At 42.8% G+C, this 23,058-nt stretch overlaps 1 protein-coding gene across 1 annotated transcript in view; it reads right to left on the bottom strand.

The window, feature by feature from the left end:
* Positions 1 to 3,193: 3,193 nt before the first annotated feature.
* LOC310991506 (vasorin-like) overlaps positions 3,194 to 23,058 on the bottom strand; it is a 32,065-nt gene continuing 12,200 nt past the window's right edge. Inside the window, exon 2 of the mRNA XM_083979235.1 lies at positions 3,194 to 8,220. Within this exon, the coding sequence (XP_083835361.1) occupies positions 6,079 to 8,199 (2,121 nt within the window). The 5' untranslated portion in view covers positions 8,200 to 8,220 and the 3' untranslated portion in view covers positions 3,194 to 6,078. The remainder of the gene's footprint in view (positions 8,221 to 23,058) is intronic.

The following is a 23,058-nucleotide window of genomic DNA, read 5'->3' as shown; positions in this document are numbered from 1 at the left end:
TATCATGCTAACCTCTCTATGAAGAAAATATGTGGTACAAACAAGTGTTAAAGAGGAACTATGCAATATTTCCACCTTGATTAAACAGCTACGGAGTAGGTAAAATGACTTGTTACGGGGAGAATGGAGGCTCTCTGCCTTCCACCTAGCATATCTTGGCAGAAAACCTTGCAAAATCAGGGCCTCCGACCCGGTGTTTCAGATCTCGTCTCATGAGAAACATGGACTGCTTTGCAGCAGTACGACACAAACACACCTGGTAATCCGTAATCTCTTGTTAATGTTACCCACCTCAGTAGCCATTGCTCCATGGATTGCCTTTTTGCCAGCTTTCTTGAAAATAAATGCACATATCCGGGGGGCAGGGAGTAGGGTTAGCTGTGACTGTTAGAGAAAGAAAAGTGACCAAAACAGCGAAAAAAGCGACTGGACTTGTACAGTGACAATCTTTACTGAGCTTAGACTGATGAGAAAACAGTTCTAGCAATGTAGCAATAGCAAACCTTGATAAAATGCTAAGTAGATGAGTGTTCATGCCTTTCAAACTTTCCAAGTTTCAGTCATTTATGTGAATGACTGATTGACTGACTGAATGTCAGGCCTTGCCTCCATTAACACGAAACCAACAAGCTAGCTTAATAGCATTGCTATTTTGATGTGGCCCACTTGTTTCTCATCAGGCCTTTGTGGTGATGTGCGTCCTCCCCCTCTCCCAAACACAGAGTTTAACTGGTGGTCCACATCCATCAAGTTGGACCACTCACTCCTCACAGTGTAGAAACATCCCCCACATTTGTAAGTGACAAGTCTTACCTTTGATGCCAAACACATTTTTGTCTACACCTGCGTAAGAGCTTACGAACAGACTTGCCAGCGACCGCTTGGTTACCAAACTGATCTCATCTGTTAGATCAGTTACTGTCATCTTATATTAAAAAAAACTCTCCCAGTTCATCAGTACAAATTGTCTCATATCCATACCTCTGACAGGTTCAGACAGCGTGACACTGAATGCCATTCTAGCATTGTGGTGAAGTCTGTTATGTTTCTGGGGCAACATGTTGTCACGAACGGTGATCTGGCGCTAGTAAAATGTGTTGTCGTTGAATGGAATTCTTTTTTTTTTTTTTTCAGAGAAGAAAAATATTTCAGTCACAAACACGGTCCTCGTGGCTCCATGTCAGCTTCCTGTTATATCTCTCTGTGCTATTATTATGACATTTTATTAGATTTATATTGACTTTTGAGTACACTGCCCTCTGTTTTGCTGATTCCTAAAAAAAGAAATCTTTCCTTTCTGCCACAGTAATAGTACACCATCTGATGCCACGCCCTTTAAAATTAGGTCTAGTTTTAGCAAGCCCATAAAACAAACAAACAAACAAACAATCCTCACCCCACTAGTAATTTTCTGTGGAATTCAGGATGATAATCTGAAAGCCCGCCCTCTAAGCCACAGCGGCTTTAGCCAGTCCTTCAACTCTTTAAAAGAATCCCCCGAATTTTAATCTCTTTTTCATAAGAAACCAAAAGGCTGTAATTTGCCGCAGTATAACTAGGTATCTCTATTTCTTTATTGACTTCTTAGTGTTTATTCCTGGCCACTAAACTTGTTCGACTGATGCAGACCTCAGCAGGAGGTTGTGCTTAATGTCCTCCTGTATCTGTGTTTGTCTCAGCTGCTTGTAAACCAACGGCTGTCATGAATGTGCTCATACCGTAACAAGTGTCATTTGTAAATGGGGCACATGCTGCTAACACCTGTGGGGGGGGGATCAATTGTGCTCATGCAGATGTTTCCTGATGTGCTCACTGTTAGAAACTGCATCTGAGTCATGTGATTGGTGACTGTCAGGGTTTTCCATTTCTTAGGTCGTAATTCATTTTTTGACCTGTGTTTCTGTACTGCAAGAGAGCCTTCATCCCACCCCAAGTCATGGCCCATTGACCGTGTCTATTTTCTGCATTGAAAATATAGATTTTTAATCTCTCGATAATTAAGACTTTTCACTTACTAGCATCTGAATTCAAATGGAAAACATAATCCTTTGTCTCTAAAGCTCATCCACATTCTCACCACTGCTGCTTTATGAGTTTCCTCCAACAAATGAAGCAGAGCCTCTGGCGTCTGGGTGTGCCACTTCCAGGGCTTTGGTATTTTTGATGTTGGCTCACAGTTAAGTCTCACTGATTGATACCTGTGCACTGACCAATCAAAAATACTTCTCTTAAAATAGATCATGGAAATATAAATATAATTCTTCCAAAGCTCCAGAGCAGACATACCTGAGCAGTGAAGTCACTGCTGTCTCCATTTGTTTGGCCACAGTTTCTGATGAATGCATGTTGCTGAACCACAACTATCTGAATTAATAATCTGAACATCAAGCTGGTATAGGAATGATCTGCCAGATTCTCAGAAGAGAAATTAACCTTCTACCCTTACATGTTGCATCTTGTGTGTTTGGACTTTTAGTTTATTGTGTGTTGTTTTTGTTGCACTTAACTGTGGCTAACACGTGAAAAAATGTAAACTCTGAGTCAGCAAGCTCTGAGCAGCCACTGGCAAAGGCACCCGAGGTCTTGTAATCAAAATGATTTGGAAACTCTGTGCTATTTTGTAATTTTTTCCACTGGCATCTGTTCTTGGCGATTAGCAGGAAATACAGAAAATGACCTCCATCCACACACCAACATAACGTCACAAATAATCATGTTGTGGTTGAGGTTAGAGTGTGTGTGTGTGTGTGTGTGTGTGTGTGTGTGTGTGTGTGTGTGTGTGTGTGTGTGTGTGTGTGTGTGTGTGTGTGTGTGTGTGTGTGTGTGTGTGTGTGTGTGTGTGTGTGTGTGTGTGTGTGTGTGTGTGTGTGTGTGTGTGTGTGTGTAATGATGAATTGAGAGGTACAGGCTGTGCACAGTCTCATGTTGTTACTGGAAATCCTTTCTCAGTAGTTGTTTTTAACACGGCTTTATTACGACACCTCTGCACATTCAAAATGGACTTAATGGCCTAGAATTGGCTCAAATCCCTCAAATCCACAAGCAGGAGGGGGAAAACAGCTAAAGCCCTCGCTACTGAGCACATTAACATGTACATTACTGCACTATTAAATAACTCATAAAAGTGACTTGAATCTGCAGCCAACACCAGTCTTGATTAAACACAAAACCACAGGCTATTATTATTGTCGTCATGGCATTTTAATACTGTTCTTTTTCTCAGCATCGCTTTTCTGGCAAACATATACACAAAAACATAATTGACATAATTGACAAACATAAAACAGTAAGAGGAAAAAAAAAGTTTCCCTAAATAAACAGGGAAGGTATTGTAACAAGCATGTTGAAAATATTTCAAACATTTCCTGTCCAGCTCACTGTCCAAAGCAATACAGAGTGTCTTCCAGTTGATATATTGGAGGAAAGCAGATATATGAGCATCTGTGTCTGTGTTTATATTGGAATATTGACAGAAATGAAGGAAGGACTGAAGCCAGAGAACGGTAAGTTGATTTTGGACAGTGCTAGTGCATGTGTAGTGCATGGACTCAGTTATAAAGAAGACAACGTACTGTAGATGTGGAAGTAAAATCAAAAAGCAAAAAAAAAAAATGCAGACATGCACACCTGAACAAACGAACTGATAACACCCAGTCGTCTAAGCTTTCAGTTGAAGGATATCAAAGAACCAAGGAAGGTCTTTTTTCTTCAACCTGGATGAATTGATAACATTACATTTCATATTTCTTCATTTTTAGTTTGCAATGTAATATAATGCACTGTCTTGTGAGGCAAAATAAAGCCCCTTTTGTTTCTGAAAGACACATCAACTTGTAACATGACACTACAAGATCTCAGTAAGGCTCTGCACCAATGTTGCTAAGGCACGTCTCTGTAAGCCTGTTGTACTTTCTATTTAAGATTATTCTTTAACATCTTTTTAAAAAGAAATGATATCTCAGAAGTAAAAAAAAATAAAATAAAAAGGAAAGTAACACTAAAAGCTAGTGACATTCTCAGCCCCAGACAGGAAAAAGAGAATAAATACCTAAGAATGGTGCATTTCACAGTCTGGTTAGCAGTAAACAAGCAAAACAGTCTCCAAACACACGAGCCAGTAATCATTGTTGAGCACAAACACACTGGATGGTTAAAGTGGAGGGAGGTCAGAAAACCAGCAAAAGTGTGTCAGAGTACAAAAAGCTGCAGGGGACCTCTGTTTAGGGGGCGGCACAGTGGGTCAGCGGTTACCACTGCTCCCTCACAGCAGGAGGATTCTGGGTTTGAATCTGCCGACCGGCCTGCAAGGGTTTCCTCTGAGTATACCAGCTCCCTCCCGCAGTCCACAGAAACAGCAGTGTGGTTAATGACTCTTATTGTCCAAAGGTGTGAATGTGACTTCTATATATCAGCCATGTGATTGACCTGTCACCTGTGCAGTGTGTACCCTGCCTCTTGCTCTTGCCCAAAGTCAGCTTTAATTGACTCCAGCCCCCCATAAGCCTCAAAGAATAAGCGGTATAGCTAATGGATGGATGGATGGAATACTTTAAACCATATCTCAGAAATGTGCAGCTGAGAATGGAAACATGTGTCTAAAATTTACTGGCACTCACAGTAACTCACCACGAATGTCTCTTTTTTGGGCACGCGTGTGCCACTTTATATGAGTGGGATATGTGGCAAAAAGCCTTTGAACACGGTTTTAGGAGCTCTGGCAGTCAAATACAGTCTGAGGCTTGTCTTAACCATGGAAGCATTGGCAGACCTGGCAGAGACAGCAAAGTGTCTGCCACTTGACATTTAGATTTATGTGGTGACTTCCTCAGTTATACTGTGCACAGATAACAGCGTTTTAATCTTATCTTTTCATTAAAATTCTTATGATATTTGATTATTGCTGGTTGCTTTTAGCGCTGGCCTCACTAGTAAACTAGCAAGCATTTTAAAGAGGAAAAAACAATGACATTTCAAATGACAGCAATAACAAAATCTGAATGGACATCAACGACAAAAAAACACAGTAAAAAAAAAAGGAAAACACATGACAGAAACAGAATATTATATCAGCTAGATAAAAGAGCCTTCTAGTCACGGCACAGAACAATGCAGGCAAGTCCATTTACAATGGCTCTTCGTTCAGTCCATTTATCTTTCACAGCAAATTTATCTCCATGGAGCCAGAAGATTTGGGATGTGTGGAAAGAATTATTGTGGATCTGCTGACATAGAAAAATCCAAATCCGCATGTGATGAAACTTTAAAGTTTTGTTTCAGATTACATCATGTCAACAGCACTGTTTGGAGTAAAGGCAGCTTTTATGGTTATCAACCTATTACTAGCTTTATGATGTGTTTTTTTTTCCTTATGTGACCGTTGGTCTTGTGGCAGTTCATCACTGGGACATCAAAAAGGAAAAGGAATATTTCTTTCAGTGCAAGCTCTTTGTATTAATTCCCATGAAGCAGTTGGAGTTGGTTGAAAAAACCCCATTTTGTACCAGGACGTGTGGTCCAAGCAAGTCTGGATCCCTGTTTTTATTTAAATCACTGTCATTTCCTCCTCTTCTGTAGCCATAAATCTGGAGGCACTTCTCTCCTTACCGTATCTCCCAAATCCAGCAACAAGATTACAGCTCATTCACACAGTGTCTTTCATATAAACAAAGAAATATTCAAAAAATGAGCCGCCGATTACATTTGTGTCAATGCAAAAAGGCACTTCCGTTTTCACTCTGCTACTAAGACCCCTCTAGTCGATTGCACTTAGGTTAATCACTTGGTTAGGTCTCACCACCATCAAACTCGGCTAGTTGACTTTAAACCACACCCTGTTTATTGTCCCACAGTGGTTTAGCACATTTCCAATTTGCTACGTAATCTTAAATTCATCATTTAGTGTTAGCATTTGAACAAGTCCAAATAAGTAAGTGCCACTTTTCGAATTGTGGATTTGTGAAATTGGAATGAAAATCATATTTTGTACCACTAAGTGAGCCATAACAGGATCTCACAAGTCCCGATGGGCAAGCCCAATCACTCCAACATCTTTCCAAGTGTTTGTATTTTTTTTGCATCTCAGAAATAGGATGGCTTTAGGGATGCTATATTGTTATTTGATGGGCAGTGTCCTTGCATCAAAGGTACCTCATAGTCTAAGCTCCCATTTTGTTGCAACGATTGTGGCAGCTGTGGATTGTGACAGCGGTCAATCTCAGGCTGTTTGTGGGGTAGTGTACCATTTCCTCCATTCTCCAGGCATGCCTTGATCCCCTCCAGCTCCATGGGATCAGAATCAGCTGGGCCCAGCTCAAGCTCCATTCCTGCCTTGGCTTGCCTCCTCTTCCGCAGACAGATGATCGTCCCAGCCACCACAGCCAACCCCAGCACCAGTGCCAAGGCAGCTAGAGCAGGGATTAGAGTATCTGTTACCTGGTTCTGTGTCTCCACCCTCGGCTCTGAAGATGTCAGTGGGACCCCCTCAGTGCGAGCCTCTGTGCATGACACTGTTTCTACAGAGCTGTTAGCTCTTGAGTTGACTCTCAGGGGACTGGCACATACTGAGTAGGTACAGTTGGGTCTCAAACCTCGCAGAGTGTACTCAGGATAAGATGCCGGTACACTCAGGATCATGGGGCGGCGGTCAGGCCCTGAGAGATTGCGGTAAGTCAACCTAATGCCACGGATATTTGGTCGTGTCTCGATGAAGCGGTGCAGGTCCAGAAGGATAGATGTAGAGGTTACCTGCCGTGAGCTGATGGCATCAAGTTCAGCAGGTATCACAGGGACAACTACAGAGACTTCTGTTGGTGAAGGTTTTGGTGGTTCAGGAACTTCATCCACATTTTCACAGAAGAGGCCAGTGGTACCTGAGGGGCACACACAACTGATCTGACCCAGTGGGTCAAAATTACAAGTACCACCATTGACGCAGATGTTAGATGGGCAGATGTGCTGCTCGTGTTTACCGCTGGTGGTGCTGGGGGAGACCGGAGGCTCTGGTGGAAGTGGGTAGCTGTCTGTTTTGGAGGAGACTGTTTCCTCACTGGGTGGAGGAGGGGGAGGAATGGCATTGGTATGGGTAGTTTCTGGAGTTGTGGTGGGCATCAGGGGAACATGAGTACTTCCAGTGGGCAAGCCAGTCAAAACTGTTGTAGTTGGTGGACATCCAAAGTCTTTGTGCTCCAGCGCTGAAAGCTTCTTCCCAGCATTAACTAGAGGGAAGTGACACCTGGTTTCCTCAGGCCTTCCAAGATTCACACCTTTCTCTTTTAGCCACACAGGGAACCAGGCTAATGGACACAAGCAGTTGAATGGGTTTTCAGCTGCTGTCAGCTGCATCAACCGAGGGAAGCTCTGGAAGAAACCCTGAGGAAAACCTTGGAGATTGAGTCCACTGAGATCTAATTCTTGAAGTCCAGTCAATTTCTGGAAGTCCTCCATCTTCAGCTCACCAAATGGATTGGTTGCCAGGCTAAGCTTGATCAGCCCTTTAAGGGAGTCTTGCTTTAGGGCCTGCGGCACCTCAGTTAACTGGTTTAAGGAGATGTCCAGCTCATGGAGGTTCCCGAGGGAAGCTATGAGATCCTCATCCACAGTGGTGAGCCCAAGAGAGGCAATCTTCAGTGCTTCTAGGTGGGGAGTCTGGAGGTCTGGGGCTCCCAGGTTTGGGATGTTGTTGTTGCTCAGGTCTAGAAGCAGAAGTCTGGGGAAATTAAGGGACGGCAGAGAGGTGAGCTGGTTCCCTTGGAGCTTGAGTTCCAGTAGCATCTCTAAACCATCAAAAGCTTCATAATCTATACTCTGAATGCGGTTTTCATGGAGATACAACCTCTCCAGCTGGACCAACCCAGAAAAACTGTCTTTTGAAATATGGGTAATCTGGTTAGAGGTGAGATCCAAGTTTTTCAGCTTTGACAGCATCTCAAACGCACCATCTGGAATCTCTGCCAGCTCATTCTGACTCAAGTCTAGCATCTCCAACTCCACCAGGCCTTTGAAGTCATCTTGGGACAGAGTGCTGATACCGTTGCTGAAGATGTAAAGGTCTCTGGTGGTGAGAGGAACATGGGGCACAGTGCTGGCTTGTCGATGATTGCACATTATTGAGTCCTGGACTGGGCAGGAGCAGTCTGCAGGGCAGTCGGAGGATAAAACCAGACCAGATGAGAGGAACAAGAACAGGACGTAAGGTAACATGGTGACGTCAGGCCTCAGACTCTGAAAGACATAAAAGAAGAAATGGTTTGTATTAGTCACCACTTGAATACTCAGGTGGTCCAACATAAAAGTGACATTTTACAGTACAAAATTAACATTAAGTAGAATGAATCAAATAAAAAGGTTATACATTTTTTTCTCAGTCCTATTTCTAAAGCTGCACAATCTAGCAATGTAACCCACAGGCATACTGTATATGCAAACAGTGAAATTACTCTCTCATTGTAGGGATTTTATGGTTTATATCCTTAATGACCAGACACCCCAGGGATCAGGACCCATAGGCCAAGGCGACAGGTTACCGCAGCCCACCCAGGGTGACCCCTCCTGGGGTAAGTGAGAAACCTATTCAGCCTTTTTCCTGTGTTTATGACACAGTCCTTAGCCCATGCAATGCAGTCTGCTGTAATGCAGCTGGACGCCCACACGGCTTCAACATACAAACATACCCAAGGCAAATATGCTGTGAGGGTGAAGGCACACACACGCATACACAAACATTCAATCATATGCTTTGACATATTTGCCTAATCATGTTACCAAAAACATAAGCAGAACACACCAGACTGCAGGGAATTGCTGGGCAAGCGGTGATGTATGAGTGTAAATGTGTTGGAGAGAGTGAGACGATGGAGGTGAGTGCCAAGCTGTAATTTATCATAATAAAGCACACAATGAATGTGTGTATTTGTGCACACGTTTATGGCACAAAGTTTTATCAATCAAACTATCTAAACACATCACGTCACTGTGCAAGGATATAGACAATCACACCCTGATCTAACCAGACCTCTTTACTTTCTCATAATTTGATATAATTGTATTGTGTGATTGCTTTGTAGCCACTTGACGCATCCATTGACCTGGTTTGTGTTAATAAACTCTTGCACTCTTGCCCTCTTCAAGACTCCTGAGGTGGAAGTTGAGGAGAAACCTGAGATGTTTTTATTAAAGTCAGGAACGTACCTCTGGCCCCATGCCCCCGTTCCCCTTTCTGCCCTTTGTCTACTCCATTTATTCCCTACGCCTCATAACATGCACCATGCAATGTCAGGTCTTGTCAGTCTGGCAGGAATTTGCAATATACCCTTATGTTCTGCCTTTATTTAGCACAGTAGAAAAAAGCAGGAAGAGGGGGGGTAGGAAGAAAGAAAGTGGGAAACAGAGAGTTTAAAGTGACTAATGTATTCTAGTGGTGACCAAGATTTAAAAACCAAAGTTGGGACTTCTAAAAGCAGCTAATATAAACCAGAAGTTGCAGTGGTGTGGTGGTAGAGCTTCAGTGGGTAAAAAGGGAAAGATCAAACCTTTCATCTTTAATCTCTTACTTGACAATACGTGTTATGTTTTAATTAGCCAGTCCATGAATAGCAGTTCTCAGCTAGATGCTACCACTTTTTTTTTTAACATGCAATGGTATTTACAGCAGGCTACAGGAAATCTTACAAGTTAAGTGTTCAAACTGGATTCCTTTAATTGTAAGAGTCTCTCATTTTACGCATGTTTTACTTCTCTTTCTAACGCTTCTTTTCTTGTACTGAAGTTAGCATGCTAACTGGCTAGCCCAGGCTCGGTTGTGCTGTCAAATCACCTTCTCACTTGACAGTCCGTAGTAGTTTTTGACATCTCATGAAAGACAAACATGATCCAAAATGCAATGTGATGCTTTGACAGTTCACCACAGGAGGAAGTTGAGTCACCAAGAAACTGAAATGTTTGTGTGACAGTGATGGGATTAGTTTTACTTTGTGCAAAGACATGAATAGAGACAAAGGCAACCACCGCAAACAAATGTCTGGCATCATCTGAAAGTCACCAAACCACTCCGTCACTGGAGTAATGATCATTATTCAGACTCAAGGCTAAAGCCAACGCCAAAGGACATGCACGTTGAAACTGTCGGACATCATGCTCCACTGATGATGAAGTATTGCTGCTATGCTCTGCAACTGCTTTTGTTTAAGGTGCATGCCTCAGTCGGCCTACAGACACACTGTGCTTGGGAATCCAGATCTTTCTTTGTGTGCACACACACTGTTTATAGAACAGTAACATGGTTATAATAGGAGCTACTTGTCATTCCTCTAAGGGTGCTGCTGCCGCTGGTACATTTTGATTGCAGGGGAGGAGAGAGGAATGACTGGAATATGAACGGAGGAATAATTGTGTTTCAGAGTCAAGGAAGAGGGAGAGAGAGGTTTTTTCTTTGAACAGTTTGCATATTAAATACGAAAGATAACAAAACAAGCTTTTCTTCCACCACTACTTAAAATAGATCCTTTTAAAAACCATGTCTGCCATCTCAAATCCAAAGCAAACACTGTGCATGTGGTCTCCTGGCTTGGCTGGTCCAACATATGTCAGAACATGCACTGTTGTAAACCTTCCAGAGAGGATGTGTCATCACTGTATAAGTTTACTGCAGGGAAACACACTGGCTGCATGCTCTGTGCAGCCAGGTGATGAGGTGGAAGCACCTTCAGCCGCAGAGGATAAGGATTCAAACCTCCATGACTGCGAATATCCGCCCTTCTGAAGCTTTCTTGTTTGAAAAACTGAATCTCCTTCACACTTCAGGGATTCAGCAAATGATTATTGTTTTTTAAAGCTGTTTTTTTTCCAGGCATTATCGTAGTTGCAGTGAGAGAGAGGGACAGGAAGGAGGAGAGAGGGGATGACTTACAGCAAGGGGCCAGAAAGAGCTTTTATTTTCTTGACTCCTTTCCTGAAAGATTACTCCCACAGTGAAGGGATTGCATGTTATTACAGCAGACTTTAGTAAATTATGCCTTTAAACGTCACCTTTTGACATCTGTAAATGTCAAAGCAGCTGATTTTAAGACATTATTATCAGTGTGTCACGGCAATTGTCTTGACTTTTTTTTGAAATCTTTGCAGAATAGAGTTAGTAGCTGGGAGGAAATGTCCTAAACACAATATTTTCTGAAGAACTTGCATTAACTTCAATCACAGCTGCTTCATACACCAGTACACCTCCTCTTATTGTGAAAGCTTTTCAAAGGAATGACAGGATCAAGTGGGAGGAAGCAAGGATGCCCAGAGAAGATGAAGTGAGGAACGAAAAGCTTACAGCTTAATCTGTGCGTGCCTACTTCAACATCTCAGCCTTTTGGTCCTGTTGTTTGATACTGAACTGGAGCCCACATCGCAAAGCCAAGAATCTGCCATCCAGCACATGCAATCAGTCCGGCGTTACGCTGTAATAACAGAACTCTGGAGTTACGTTCTCTTTGCTCTTTCATAAATTCATAATTAAATGTGACAGTGAGCATTCTGCTGCTAAGACTTCGTGGCACGCAGTGAATCCTCTGCTATTTGTATGAGAGCAGATAAGGCCGCGTGATGAAAGAGAAACGTCGCCGTCAGGATGACATGAAACAGGTCAACATGCACCCGAGACCTGTAGAGCACTGCACATGTACACACACACACACATACACACACATTCCTGCACATGTTCACACCAGCAGACACACACACACACACAAACACCGTCTGCAACACAGCTGGATTCTGTTACCCACAATACACTGCAGCCATCTCTCACTGTGAGACAGAATGAAAGGCCCACATAAACCTTTGTCCTCCCCCGTGATAGGAAAAAGGTAGAGAGAAGGGGAGACTAATAGACAACGAGTGAGGGAGGGAAAAGGACATGAGACGACGGTGCAAGAGAGAGAGAGAGAGAAATTTGGTGTTTTAATAGCTAGTAGCTGATGACTGCCTCCATTCATCCAAAATCTGCTGTAAACAAACCGACTCCAACGAGCCTACAGAGTAAAACAAAAACCAGATATGACATTCTCTCAGACTGAGGACGAGGGAGTCCGAGAAAATCCTGTTCAAGCACAAATACTGCGACCTGGCCAACTACGACTCCTTTAAGTTATATTTTTTGTAATGCACTGGAATTATGTTGATGCTCCGGAAAGCAGAAGTGCACTGCGTTGATCAAAAGCAAAATACAGTGCAACCCTAACCCTAATCTTAAGATGTAACAGGACTTGTTTGTTTGGTTCCAAACCAACACAAATCAAACGATCAATTTCATATTTTCTTATGTTAAAATGAAAAACAAAATAACCTTTCTCACTGAAATGACATTATGCCCATACAGTATCATGCAGCCCCATAAAAAAAGACCTTCACTGGTGCCAAGGAGAGTGGAAATTATATGATTTGCAAAACAAAATACAAAATGTTGATATATTCTTCATTCATCGTAGCATTCAGTGTTACTGCCCAAAATGTGTTGTGTGATCGCCGTGAGTATCACAAACAATCACTGCATCTCTGTCCTTACAAAAAGCATCCAGTTAAACCCATGTGTACTTCTTCCAAAACAAAACAAGAGCCAACTCCTAACAAACCCTTTTCATTAGCTCTACTTCGGCCCAAAACTCCTCAGGTCACCTTTAAGTAAATGCAACTGTGCAAACAAAACACAACACAGCTTTCAGCAGAACGCACTGCTCCACTTAGCTGAACCTTTTTTATTTACAGTAATCAACTCTTAAAGGATTTACACCAGCCTCCTTAATTGTGAGTAAAAAGAAAAGAAAAGGTTTCTCTTCCCTTCTCCAGCTTGGCCGGGGGTTTTTGCCGGTCATTATTAGAAGTCTTTAATTGATGTCAGATCTTCAACTCCTTTAGTTCTTTGTCATTTGTTTGTATTGTTTTTCCACTTCATTCCTATCAGGGGTGAGCACTATCAAAGGGAGGATGCGGTTGAAACCAGGACATGGAGGTTTGGTATTCCTTATTTACACTCCACGCCATCAGGGAGCATTATGGAGATTAAAGAAATCCCCAAGACGACTTGGAAACACTGCTAACAAAGGCAACCACAATAAAGGAGCAACAAAAGGAGCAGTTCTGCCTGCTGCTTTAAAGTTACAGGTATGCAGGTATGACTTAATGCTTAACGCCGTCTAGAAGCAGGGGCATGCAGGAGGAGACTGAAGGACGGAGAGAGTGGATCATTAATCCTGTCTGGAGGTCCGTCCACAGGGAGATGACCTCACTTTCGTGGAGAAAAAAAAAAGAAGGTAGAAGTGAGTTAGTGGTACAAACTTTACCTTAACTCCCTGTGGTGAAGTATCTAGTTACCTCATGGCTGAGGAGCTTGAGGGTAAAATCAGTTTCACCACTTCAACCTGTTGCCTCAAAAGCTGCAGCTAAATGTTCATATACTGTACGAGATGGTACACACACATCTGGATCACTACACACACACACACAAAATGTCTAAGATACTTATTTTGATCAGGTCAAACCTTTTCCATCACTTGTATTGGTTCATTCTTAAAGGTACAGTACACGGTGCGTCCACAGTTATGTGATGGGTGCCGTGTTAAAGCTGCTTTGCATGACATGAATGAAGTGAATGAGTAAAGCTGCATTTGTGCCATTGTTGTTATAGGTGGTGACATGTTGATGATCAAGTCCTGTGAGTCAGAGTTCAAACCAGGAAATGGTGCCACATTAATGGATCAACAACTCCCTGCAGCTGTTGGTAAACACTTTAGTAACAGTGGATACAGCATGGCGGCAGCTCTTGCAGTTTTTTAGTGTTTTTCTTTTTTTAAATATGCATTAGAATTACTCCAGCTCTAAATTAAACTCATGAAACTTCAACATCTGTCATGTGACCACTGGAGTTAACTTGATTGGCTGGATGGAATTGATTGATTATTTCCAGTATCCTGGATGTTGAATCGGACGTTTTAACTCAAATCTTGTGGATCTGACCAACTTGAATATAATTAACTTTTTTTTTTACCTTAAATTTTTCATTTTGAATTTGTGATAATTGAAAATAGCCATGAAATGACTTATTAAATGTTTTTATATTGAATTTCAAGATGCAGATTTGAAAAAAACAACAACAAATAATAGAAAATGTGATTTTCAGTGCAATTCAGTGCAACAAATTCACCGCTTTTTAATTTCCAGAATCTGATGATACAGATTTGCCTCCATGGCCAAACCAATGGGAGTTTGATACTAACACATGCTTGTTTCCGCTGCAGTCACACTTTAAAAATGTTCTGCAAAAACCGAAGTGCTGTTAAATGTGAAATGGCAAGAATTTATGATGGATGAAGAGACGGTCATGAGGAGCAAGTTGAGAAAATTAAAAACAATAAACACATTGAAATCTCTCATTAAACGTCGGCAGAGGAAGACGTGTCCGTGGCCTCGACATCGGAGCGACTGTACGCCCGCAGCGAGGCGAAACAAAGCAAAAAACCTCGACCGACACCAGCAGCACATAAATATGTCACAACAAACACAATGGACTGTGTGAAAGAAACAATCAAACACACGCTAAGTACTAGTGTAAAAACTTAATTACAAACACAACCTCCCACACAAAGTCCTCTTTCTCCAAAGCTGCACAGAAAGCCTCAGCCTTTCATCTAAATAAAAACACACACAACTACACACAAAGGAAGTAAAACCCGTCAACTCTCCTACAAATCAATATCTCAACATGTCACAGCTCATCAGTAAAACTGTCTAAAGGTTTCGTTGGCAGCTGATCCTGAGTCAGATGTCTTCTTACCTCCTTTTATTTATCGTCTTTCCCTCCACTCATCCTTCCTCTGTGCCTCTTCCCAACTCTCGATCAAATCAACATCTGCTGCTCCGTGCATCTCTGTGTCCACATTTGTCTTTACACAAAAGCAGAAACAAGCATTTTTATAGCAAAGTCACTATTTCTCCTCCTTCTGGCCCTGTTCGGTCCCAGTCGTTCTTCACGGCAGAGTGCAGATCAGTGATATGACAGAACCACCCAGCAAACAAGCTGGATTATTGTCTCATGATCAATCATCATTCGAGAGTGATTTAATCTTTGGTGTCGGGCCATGCGGCTGCCTCACTGACGCATGGCTGTTTTCTGTTGTCTGGCAGAGATGCCAGCTACTGTATGCTGCTGCTGCTGCTGCTGCTGCTGCTGTTCATGCTGCTGTGATGGAAATGCAAAGCAGCACTTGAACACCAAGCTGCTGCCCGTCAAACCTCGAGGAAACATCGCTGCGAGGGGGTGTGGAGTAAAACACTACAACCTGCCTGTTTACAACCTAATCTGTCTTTAGCTGGAGGTGTTAGTGGGCACAAGCCAACAGACACTTTTTTATTATTATTATTGATTTTTTTCCCTGCTTAAGTCGTTGTAGACCAGACTTGTATCGTCAAGTCCCAGATATTAGTCTAAGTGGAGCGCGCACTGTCTGCCAGTAAATCATGTTGATGTTTAAACTGCAGGTACAGCAGTCAAGAAGTTGTTGCTGGTAAAATCATTATAAAGGCAGAAATATTTCAGTTTGACACTGACCCGTCTCATTTTGATTTATTGTGCATTTTGGCTCATGACACTGACGACTGTTGCTTCATTCCTTCGCGGCGTTGCAGATATACTGTACCTGCCACTTCTCTGGTTCTCTGCACACTTGTAATGAACTATGGTCTAAGTGCCTGCAGGTAAAAAAAATAACTGAAGATGGTTTCGTCTCTGTAGTTTTGCCGTTTATTCTCCATGTGGATGTTGCTAATCTTAGAAACCAGAGGTTAAGGTAGCACGGGTGCAGTAGTCATCAAGGCACCATGTGGTGTTTTCACTGGAAGCAAATGAAGCATGTGAAGGCCGAGGTTACGCCTCTGGATAGAACTGACGCTCTCTTGGTATGATGTAGGTGTGGCCATCATCGTAGCCTGACATGCACCTACGACGCACCTCTGACTTCAACAACTGTGATTGGTCACTAATAGCGTCACATTTCGTCCCACTGTCTCTCAGCTGTTAGACAGAAACACAGGATTCTCCCTCCTCCCGTCTCAGTTGGTTCAACATCTCCAACGTCGCCTGTTTTCGCTGCAACTTCGCTGTAATCTCAGTAAAAGATGCTAATGTTGGAGGCTCCAACCTCCCCAGCATGTGGAGAATTCTGGTGTGGAAAATCACACATCCAGATGTGTTTAACAATAGGTTCTAACAGCTGGATGTTTACTTCAAACATTTGCAACTCCAATTTCCCTTAATGCTTTTGAAAACTGTCCCATAATCATGATTGTGTGTCATTATCCTCAATGAGACTACTGCAGCAGTAAACACACCACAGCAGGCACTTCTCCTTGTCACTGGCTTTTTAACTATTTGTGTGAAACAATAATAAGCTGAAAACTACACATCGCAGATTCTTTAAGTATGAAAATTTGACAGTGACACTTTAGTATTACTTCACACTTTGCTTTCTTTCCAAATGCAGTAAATCTCTAACCATCCTGTTGTCCTCCTGGGTCAAGGAAGGAAGGCAGGGAGGATGAAGGGAAAGAAGGAAGGACGAAGGGAAAGATGGGAGGAAAGAAGGAAGAACGGAGGGAACAGATTGGGTCAGTTGGGTCAAAAAGGAAGGAAGAAGTAAGGACGAAGGAAGGAAGGAAAAAGGATTGTGGAAAGAAGGAAGGAAAGATGGAGGGAGGGAACAGATTCGTTCAAGGAAGGAAGAGGGGAAAGGAGGGAGGGAAAAAGGATTGTGGAAAGAAGAAAAGGAAGGAAAGAAAGATGGAGGGAGGGAACAGATTCACTCAAGGAAGGAAGAAGAAGGAAGGAAAGAAAGAAAGAAAGATGGAGGGAGGGCACAGATCAGGTCAATTGGATCAAGTGGAAGGAAGAAGAAGTAAGGATGAAGGAAGGAAAGATGAAAGGAAGGAAGGAAGGAAGGAAGGAAGGAAGGAAGGAAGGAAGGAAGGAAGGAAGGAAGGAAGGAAGGAAGGAAGGAAGGAAGGACAAAGGGAAAGATGGGAGGAAAGAAGGAAGGGAAAAAGGAAGGAAAGATAGAAGGAGGGAGGGAACCGATTGGGTCAGTTGGGTCAAAAAGGAAGGAAGAAGTAAGGACGACGGAAGGAAGGAAGGGAGGGAGGGGAAAAGGATTACGGAAAGAAGGAAGGGCAAACGGAAGGAAAGAAAGATATGTCTGTGAAGGTTCTCAGTCATCCAGGTCATCTTATTCTTGTGGAGTTTAGTAAAAAAAAGCAACGTGACTTCTTCTCTTGTTTGAAGAGACTCTCGTTCAAACAAGAGAAGAAGTCCAGGAAGGAAGGAAGGGAAAAAGGATTGTAGAAAGAAGGAAGGGGAAAATGAAGTAAAGAAAGATGGAGGGAGGGAACAGATCGTTCAAGGAAGGAAGGAAGGAAGGAAGGGAAAATGATTGTGGAAAGAAGGAAGGGGAAAAGGAAGGAAAAAAGATGGATGGAGGGAACAGATTGGGTCAATCTGACCCATAAGGACAACAGGACGGTTGCTGATGTACAATGAAATGGCCTTCTGTTGCTACCTTCACTCGGGTTACCTTTACCTTTAATAGGTGCAGCTGACAGGAGAAAGCAGAGCGGAAACTCACTGACCGACCTGGTCTGGTATTTCCTCGTGGCACAGTCGGTGCCACCGGTTTTTCCACTTTGGCTCTAAAACTCCGAGCCGGCGGCAAGGCGCCACAGACACAGTTGGCCATCGAGCAGCAACCGCTACAGCAGCGAGTCAGTCGTAAATGTCAGAAGCCGTGTGTGTGTGCGTGTGTATTTGCATGTGAGTCTTCACACTTCACTGCCTGAGAGTCGGTCCTGTCTGTCAGCAGTTGGAAATGAGCATGTCACCTGCACTCAGGCTTCACACAGGTGTGCCAGCAAGCACCTGGCAGTGGAGGCAAACCTCTAAAACACGCCTGCTCCTTCCTCGTCCTGCCCTGCTGTCAGCCGCTGCACATCTGATTCATTATCTGAGGGAAGTTACTAAACCTACAGCTTTACTTCCCTACATGCAGTGTGACATATAATGATTCCAACAATGTCTATGCAATTATAAGTTGGCATTGATTAATACTTACTTTTTCATTTATATTTTTCCAAGTTAAACAGATTAAACTCAAGTATGTCGATAACTTCTCACCCTAAAGCGGTGAGTGTGGGTGTTTAGTCCCTCCCACATCACCTTCAGATGTGTCAGGCCTGCCGACACTCGTTGCCCATCGTAATGAGTTGTTTACATCTGGAAGCGGCATCTCACCTGAAGCTGAGGTGCCGACAAAGGTCACAGAAGCAGCAAGTGTTGTTTCAGTATTGTAGCAGCAGGTTTTAACTGGTCCTGTTTTCTTTGCACCTTCTTTATGTCCCATTGTCACTGTTGTACAATTACATGTTGAAACCTAAAAGTCAAATACACTTCATTTGCTGCTGCTGCTCCTCGTCCACTCCTCTCCCTCCAGCTCAGGTCCTGATTACTGACTCCATAGGGATCACCTGCGGGACTCTTTCCCAACAGGGGCCCCGTCATGCTTGTGAAAGCAAACTGTCAGTTACCCATGTCTGGCCCCTGGCAGCTACAGACTGGGCTGGACTGAGGGGGAACGAGGGAGGTGATTAATGCTCCCCCCACCAAACGTATACATGTCAGGACAGGCAACCGCTACAGCTTATTGAACAAATATCAAACATATAATGTCTATTTCTGATCAACTTAAAGGGATAGTTCAACATTTTGGCAAATTGGCCCATTGCCATAATCACTATAGTCATAGCAGTAGGTTTGTTACCTTTAATTGTCGGTGCAAGCTATTTTTAGAACGGCGTAGCAGAGCCGTGAGCTGCTCAGAGCTACGCTACGGAGGCTAATGGGATTTCTTGGTTTCCCTCATCAAACTCATCAAATACACAATCCAACAACTCCAAAACACTCTGGTGGACAAGTTGTGACCTGCATTCGAACGTTATGAGACAGAGTTGTTTTCGAGGTATACTAGTTAAAGGGACAACGAGGAGTTTTGGAAAAGCTAAGTGTTTTCACACTACATTTATGAGCCTCCGCGCGCACTGTGAAATTCTTTGACCGGCGCAAGACAGACTCATGTTTTCATTCATCAATAATTAAAGTCAGAGGTTCGAAGACGATCACATACCGTCGTAGTTCCGACCATAAACGGCGATTCGGCGGCTTTATTCTCATGACTCGCCACGAAACCGAAAGTAAAGAAACGCTGGTCGGCTCGACCAGCATTTCCACCACCACTAATAATAACAAAATAATGATAGAGACAAAACAATATATTTATCGAAAATGGGCCCATTAACAAGTGTGGGTATAGCGGAGATTCATCCACATTAATGTGAGACTCTTTTATAACCAAATAGAAACTCCTCGTTGTCCCTTTAACAGGCAGCTGTGAGCAGAGCTACTTCCTCTGAAATCTGCAGTGCCTCGGTATCGGAAAGTAACAAAGTTGGCCAACCGGGCTGGGACTAGCTGGTTAGCATGCTAACACCATTAAAAGGGGAAAAAAGATAGAAATTGGACCAAAACACGAGAAGCTTGTTCTGAATCAGATCAGGAAATCAATACATTACTTGCCAAGCTTTACCAGTCCCTTACCCATCAATCTAAGTAAATATACACAAATGTTTTTGGAGGTCATATGTCAGAGCCTCCGATCCACAGTGACATCATGGGACTTCTGCCTTCACCAAAACATACTCAGTAATTTCTGCAGGAAATGTGCAGACATGGCAGAGTCGCTGTGCAAAATCAGCAACAATCAGCGTCGTTATTCACAATCACACGTCCTCATATCATATTTGTCCCGTGCAAACTCGATTTTACGCCATCATGAACGCTGCATTTGGCTGCGCTCGTTAAAACCCTGCATGCCCAGAAGCCTGCACACACACATAGGCTACACACACACACACACACACTATGCAAAATGAAACTCATGACCCAAAGACCTCTACCAACCGTCCCCTGCTGCTGGATCACCTCATTAACCCAGTGTTAGGTCAGGGAGTGTGGATGGATTTACTGCAGAGAGAGACTGTAAGAGAACTGCCAACACACACACACACACACACTGGCAAACCGCATGAACACAGAACAATTTATTAATATGAGACATAAGGCACAGTTTATGTGTGTGACTCCCTGAAGTGTTGTTTCTATGTGTGTGTGTGGGTGTGTGCGCGTGAGGGATGGGTGTTTACTTTGTCACTTATCTATTTACTTAAACTCCTGACAGATCCTTTAAAGTAAACACACACACACACACACACACACACACACACACACACACACATCTCTGTTGAAAAGGGAATCAATTAGTGGAAACTGAAGCACGCGTGTGTTTGTGTGGCTCGGTTAAAGCCACCGACCTTGGCTGGTTCATGACCCAGAAACAAAGGCTGCATTTTTTTTTTACACAGGAAGAAAAAAAAAATCTGAATTTTAACTCTTTGCGCTGCGGGTTCAGAGCCACGGCAGGTCGTCTGCTCAGAGTTTACAAGACCAGATCTGATTCCCGGTCATTATTTTCACAGTGTGCAAGCTGCTACAGACACGTAAAACGTGTCCTGGGAGGGCGACTCTGCTGAGAGCGCTTTGTGTCTGCGGGAGAATATGGAACTCATTCCAGTTTGGACGCAGATCGTCCTGAGCTATTTGTGCGAAATGTCACTGACAGAAAATGAGTTTTCATGCTGCAGTCATGTAGAGTTTGATGTTTTACAGGACGTTCTTGACTTTTTATTAAGAAAACTCACATTAGCAAACACTAAGCACAGAAAAAAGTGGCTGTTTCAATCTGACATCATAGTTGATATTCATCTAAACTCACAGAGCAGATTGTGTTCAGGCCTCTGATGACATCACACTCACACACATCGGGGAGCTTATCTCTTCAACAGAGCATTAATCAAGACGGGAACCAGGCTCTTTTCTCCGTTTGCATCCGCTTCACTATATGAGCCGTAAACGTTCACCTTGAATAAAAGACCAAATTGCGACCAAAAGGCATTGAAGGAAAAGCAGCCGGGATTACAGTTAAATGTGGTCAAAGGTCTGACATCTCATTGTTTTAAGAAGGTGGGATGTTTATATCAGCCCCTTGATACTGACATTTATGTATAGTTTTTTACTATTTTATGTAAGATAAGTAACTTCAGGTCATAATTGTTCAGATTTTCATGAAATCAACATGTTTTGTGTTATTTCTGGTCTGATATAAAGCCAATTTGAATTTAAATTTTAATTGAATACCCCTGCTGTAGCCACACGTAACTCATAAAACGTTAAAGCGCCATTAAGTCAGACGGAAACCAGTACAAACCAAATGTACAGGCTCTCAACCATAACAACCCTTAGCAAAAAGTAGTATACTTGAATTGTATTAAGTATGCTTGAGTGTAAGTATTAGTATAGCAAGTATACTATGGACCATGTACTTGTAGCAGAAAGTATACTAATTTAATACTTCTTCTGACTAAATTGGAACATTTTAAGTTTATGAAAGTATACATTACAGGTCATTTTAAGGTGTGTCGAATGATTACATTAGAAAAAGGCCAGTTTGTGTCTTTGTCCAGTTTACTGCCCTTTAATCACAAATCTGCCAGTGGACATGTTTGCGAGCCTCGCCGCCACCGCCGCCGCCCTCGGCAGTGGAACTGGACTCTGAGGAGAAATGTGAAGGAATGGCAGCGACACGCTCGGCTGCAGACCGGGGCGCTGACACACGACTCTGGATTTAAAAAAAAAAAAAAAAAGTGCCCGAGGCTTGTGGGGATTTGGAGAAGGAACGTGGGGGGAGAAAAATAGCGTTGTTGTGTTTTCTGTGGATGGATGGAGTGTGCATAGGCGCAGACACACACACAAACACAAACAGAAACACACACGCTAGACTCCCACAGAAGCCACAAGTGACCTCGTTTGATTTTGCACAGATAACACAGACAATGGTTCCTTTTTTTAAACACAGTTCATGCAGAGGGGGATGAGGCGATTCGGCTGGTTGATTATATTTCTGGGTTATTTTTGTGCTTCAACTATTTTTTTTTCCTTTTAAACACAGCAAAAGTGCAGGAGGAGATGGCAGAGCGTAAAAAAAGTGACAAATATGTGTAATTGCCAAATTATGGTTTTAAAACCCAGTGGAAACAGTCGGATGTAATTTGAGTGTTTGAAGTATTTTTTTGTGTTTTTAACTTTAAAGAGTTTTGAAGGAGTTGAAATGCTCCAGTGGAAGCGTGACCATGCTTCTTTCAGATTCCTTTACAGATAGTATCTGCTCTGTTCGATTTCATGGGAAGATCGGAGTATGTGACTGTTTGAACTATAGCCGAGGAACATGTAGAAGCTGAACTCGACAACAACAACTTCAGTCCGTCCTCGTTATTTTCTTCTAGACGTCATTTTTAGATCATTTATTTTTTACATCATGTCACATATTCTGCTCTCTTTTTTTGCTCACTTTTCACAAATGAAGTCCACATTGTGCTGTCGCTTCAGATCAGGGCTACATGTACAGAAAGTGAATCTCCCTGCAGGTTTGATCTAGTTCTTTGCGACTCATGTTCGTGTGGTTTCAACTCCATTTAAACTCTGCACAAGTCAGAGGATCCGCTGAGAACATACATTGTCTAAAAGATGCGAGAGCAAAGTTAAAACAAATACATACATTCATATCTCTACAGCTGTACTTCAAGCTGCCAATTGGAAAAATACTGTATGTTTGTTTCGACTGCAGCGACGTTACTGAGTCAACTTACAGTTTTTGACTCCGTGTCCACTGTTGTTTGCTTACTCAGCTGTCCTGTGTGCCGACCCTGATGTGTTGTTGCCCTCAGCTGACATCACATATAAATAGTTTTTTTCTATCCTGAAGCAGAAACATTAAGGAAATCTTAAATATTAAACCGACTACATGTGGTAATCTATATTGCCTTTGTCTGGGCAGATCTGGGGGAGACGGTGTCCCTTCCTGAACCACCACA

Source organism: Trachurus trachurus, assembly GCF_905171665.1.
Source record: "Trachurus trachurus genome assembly, chromosome: 1".
Taxonomy (NCBI): Eukaryota; Metazoa; Chordata; class Actinopteri; order Carangiformes; family Carangidae; genus Trachurus; species Trachurus trachurus.
This window is presented reverse-complemented; position numbering and strand designations above follow the sequence as displayed.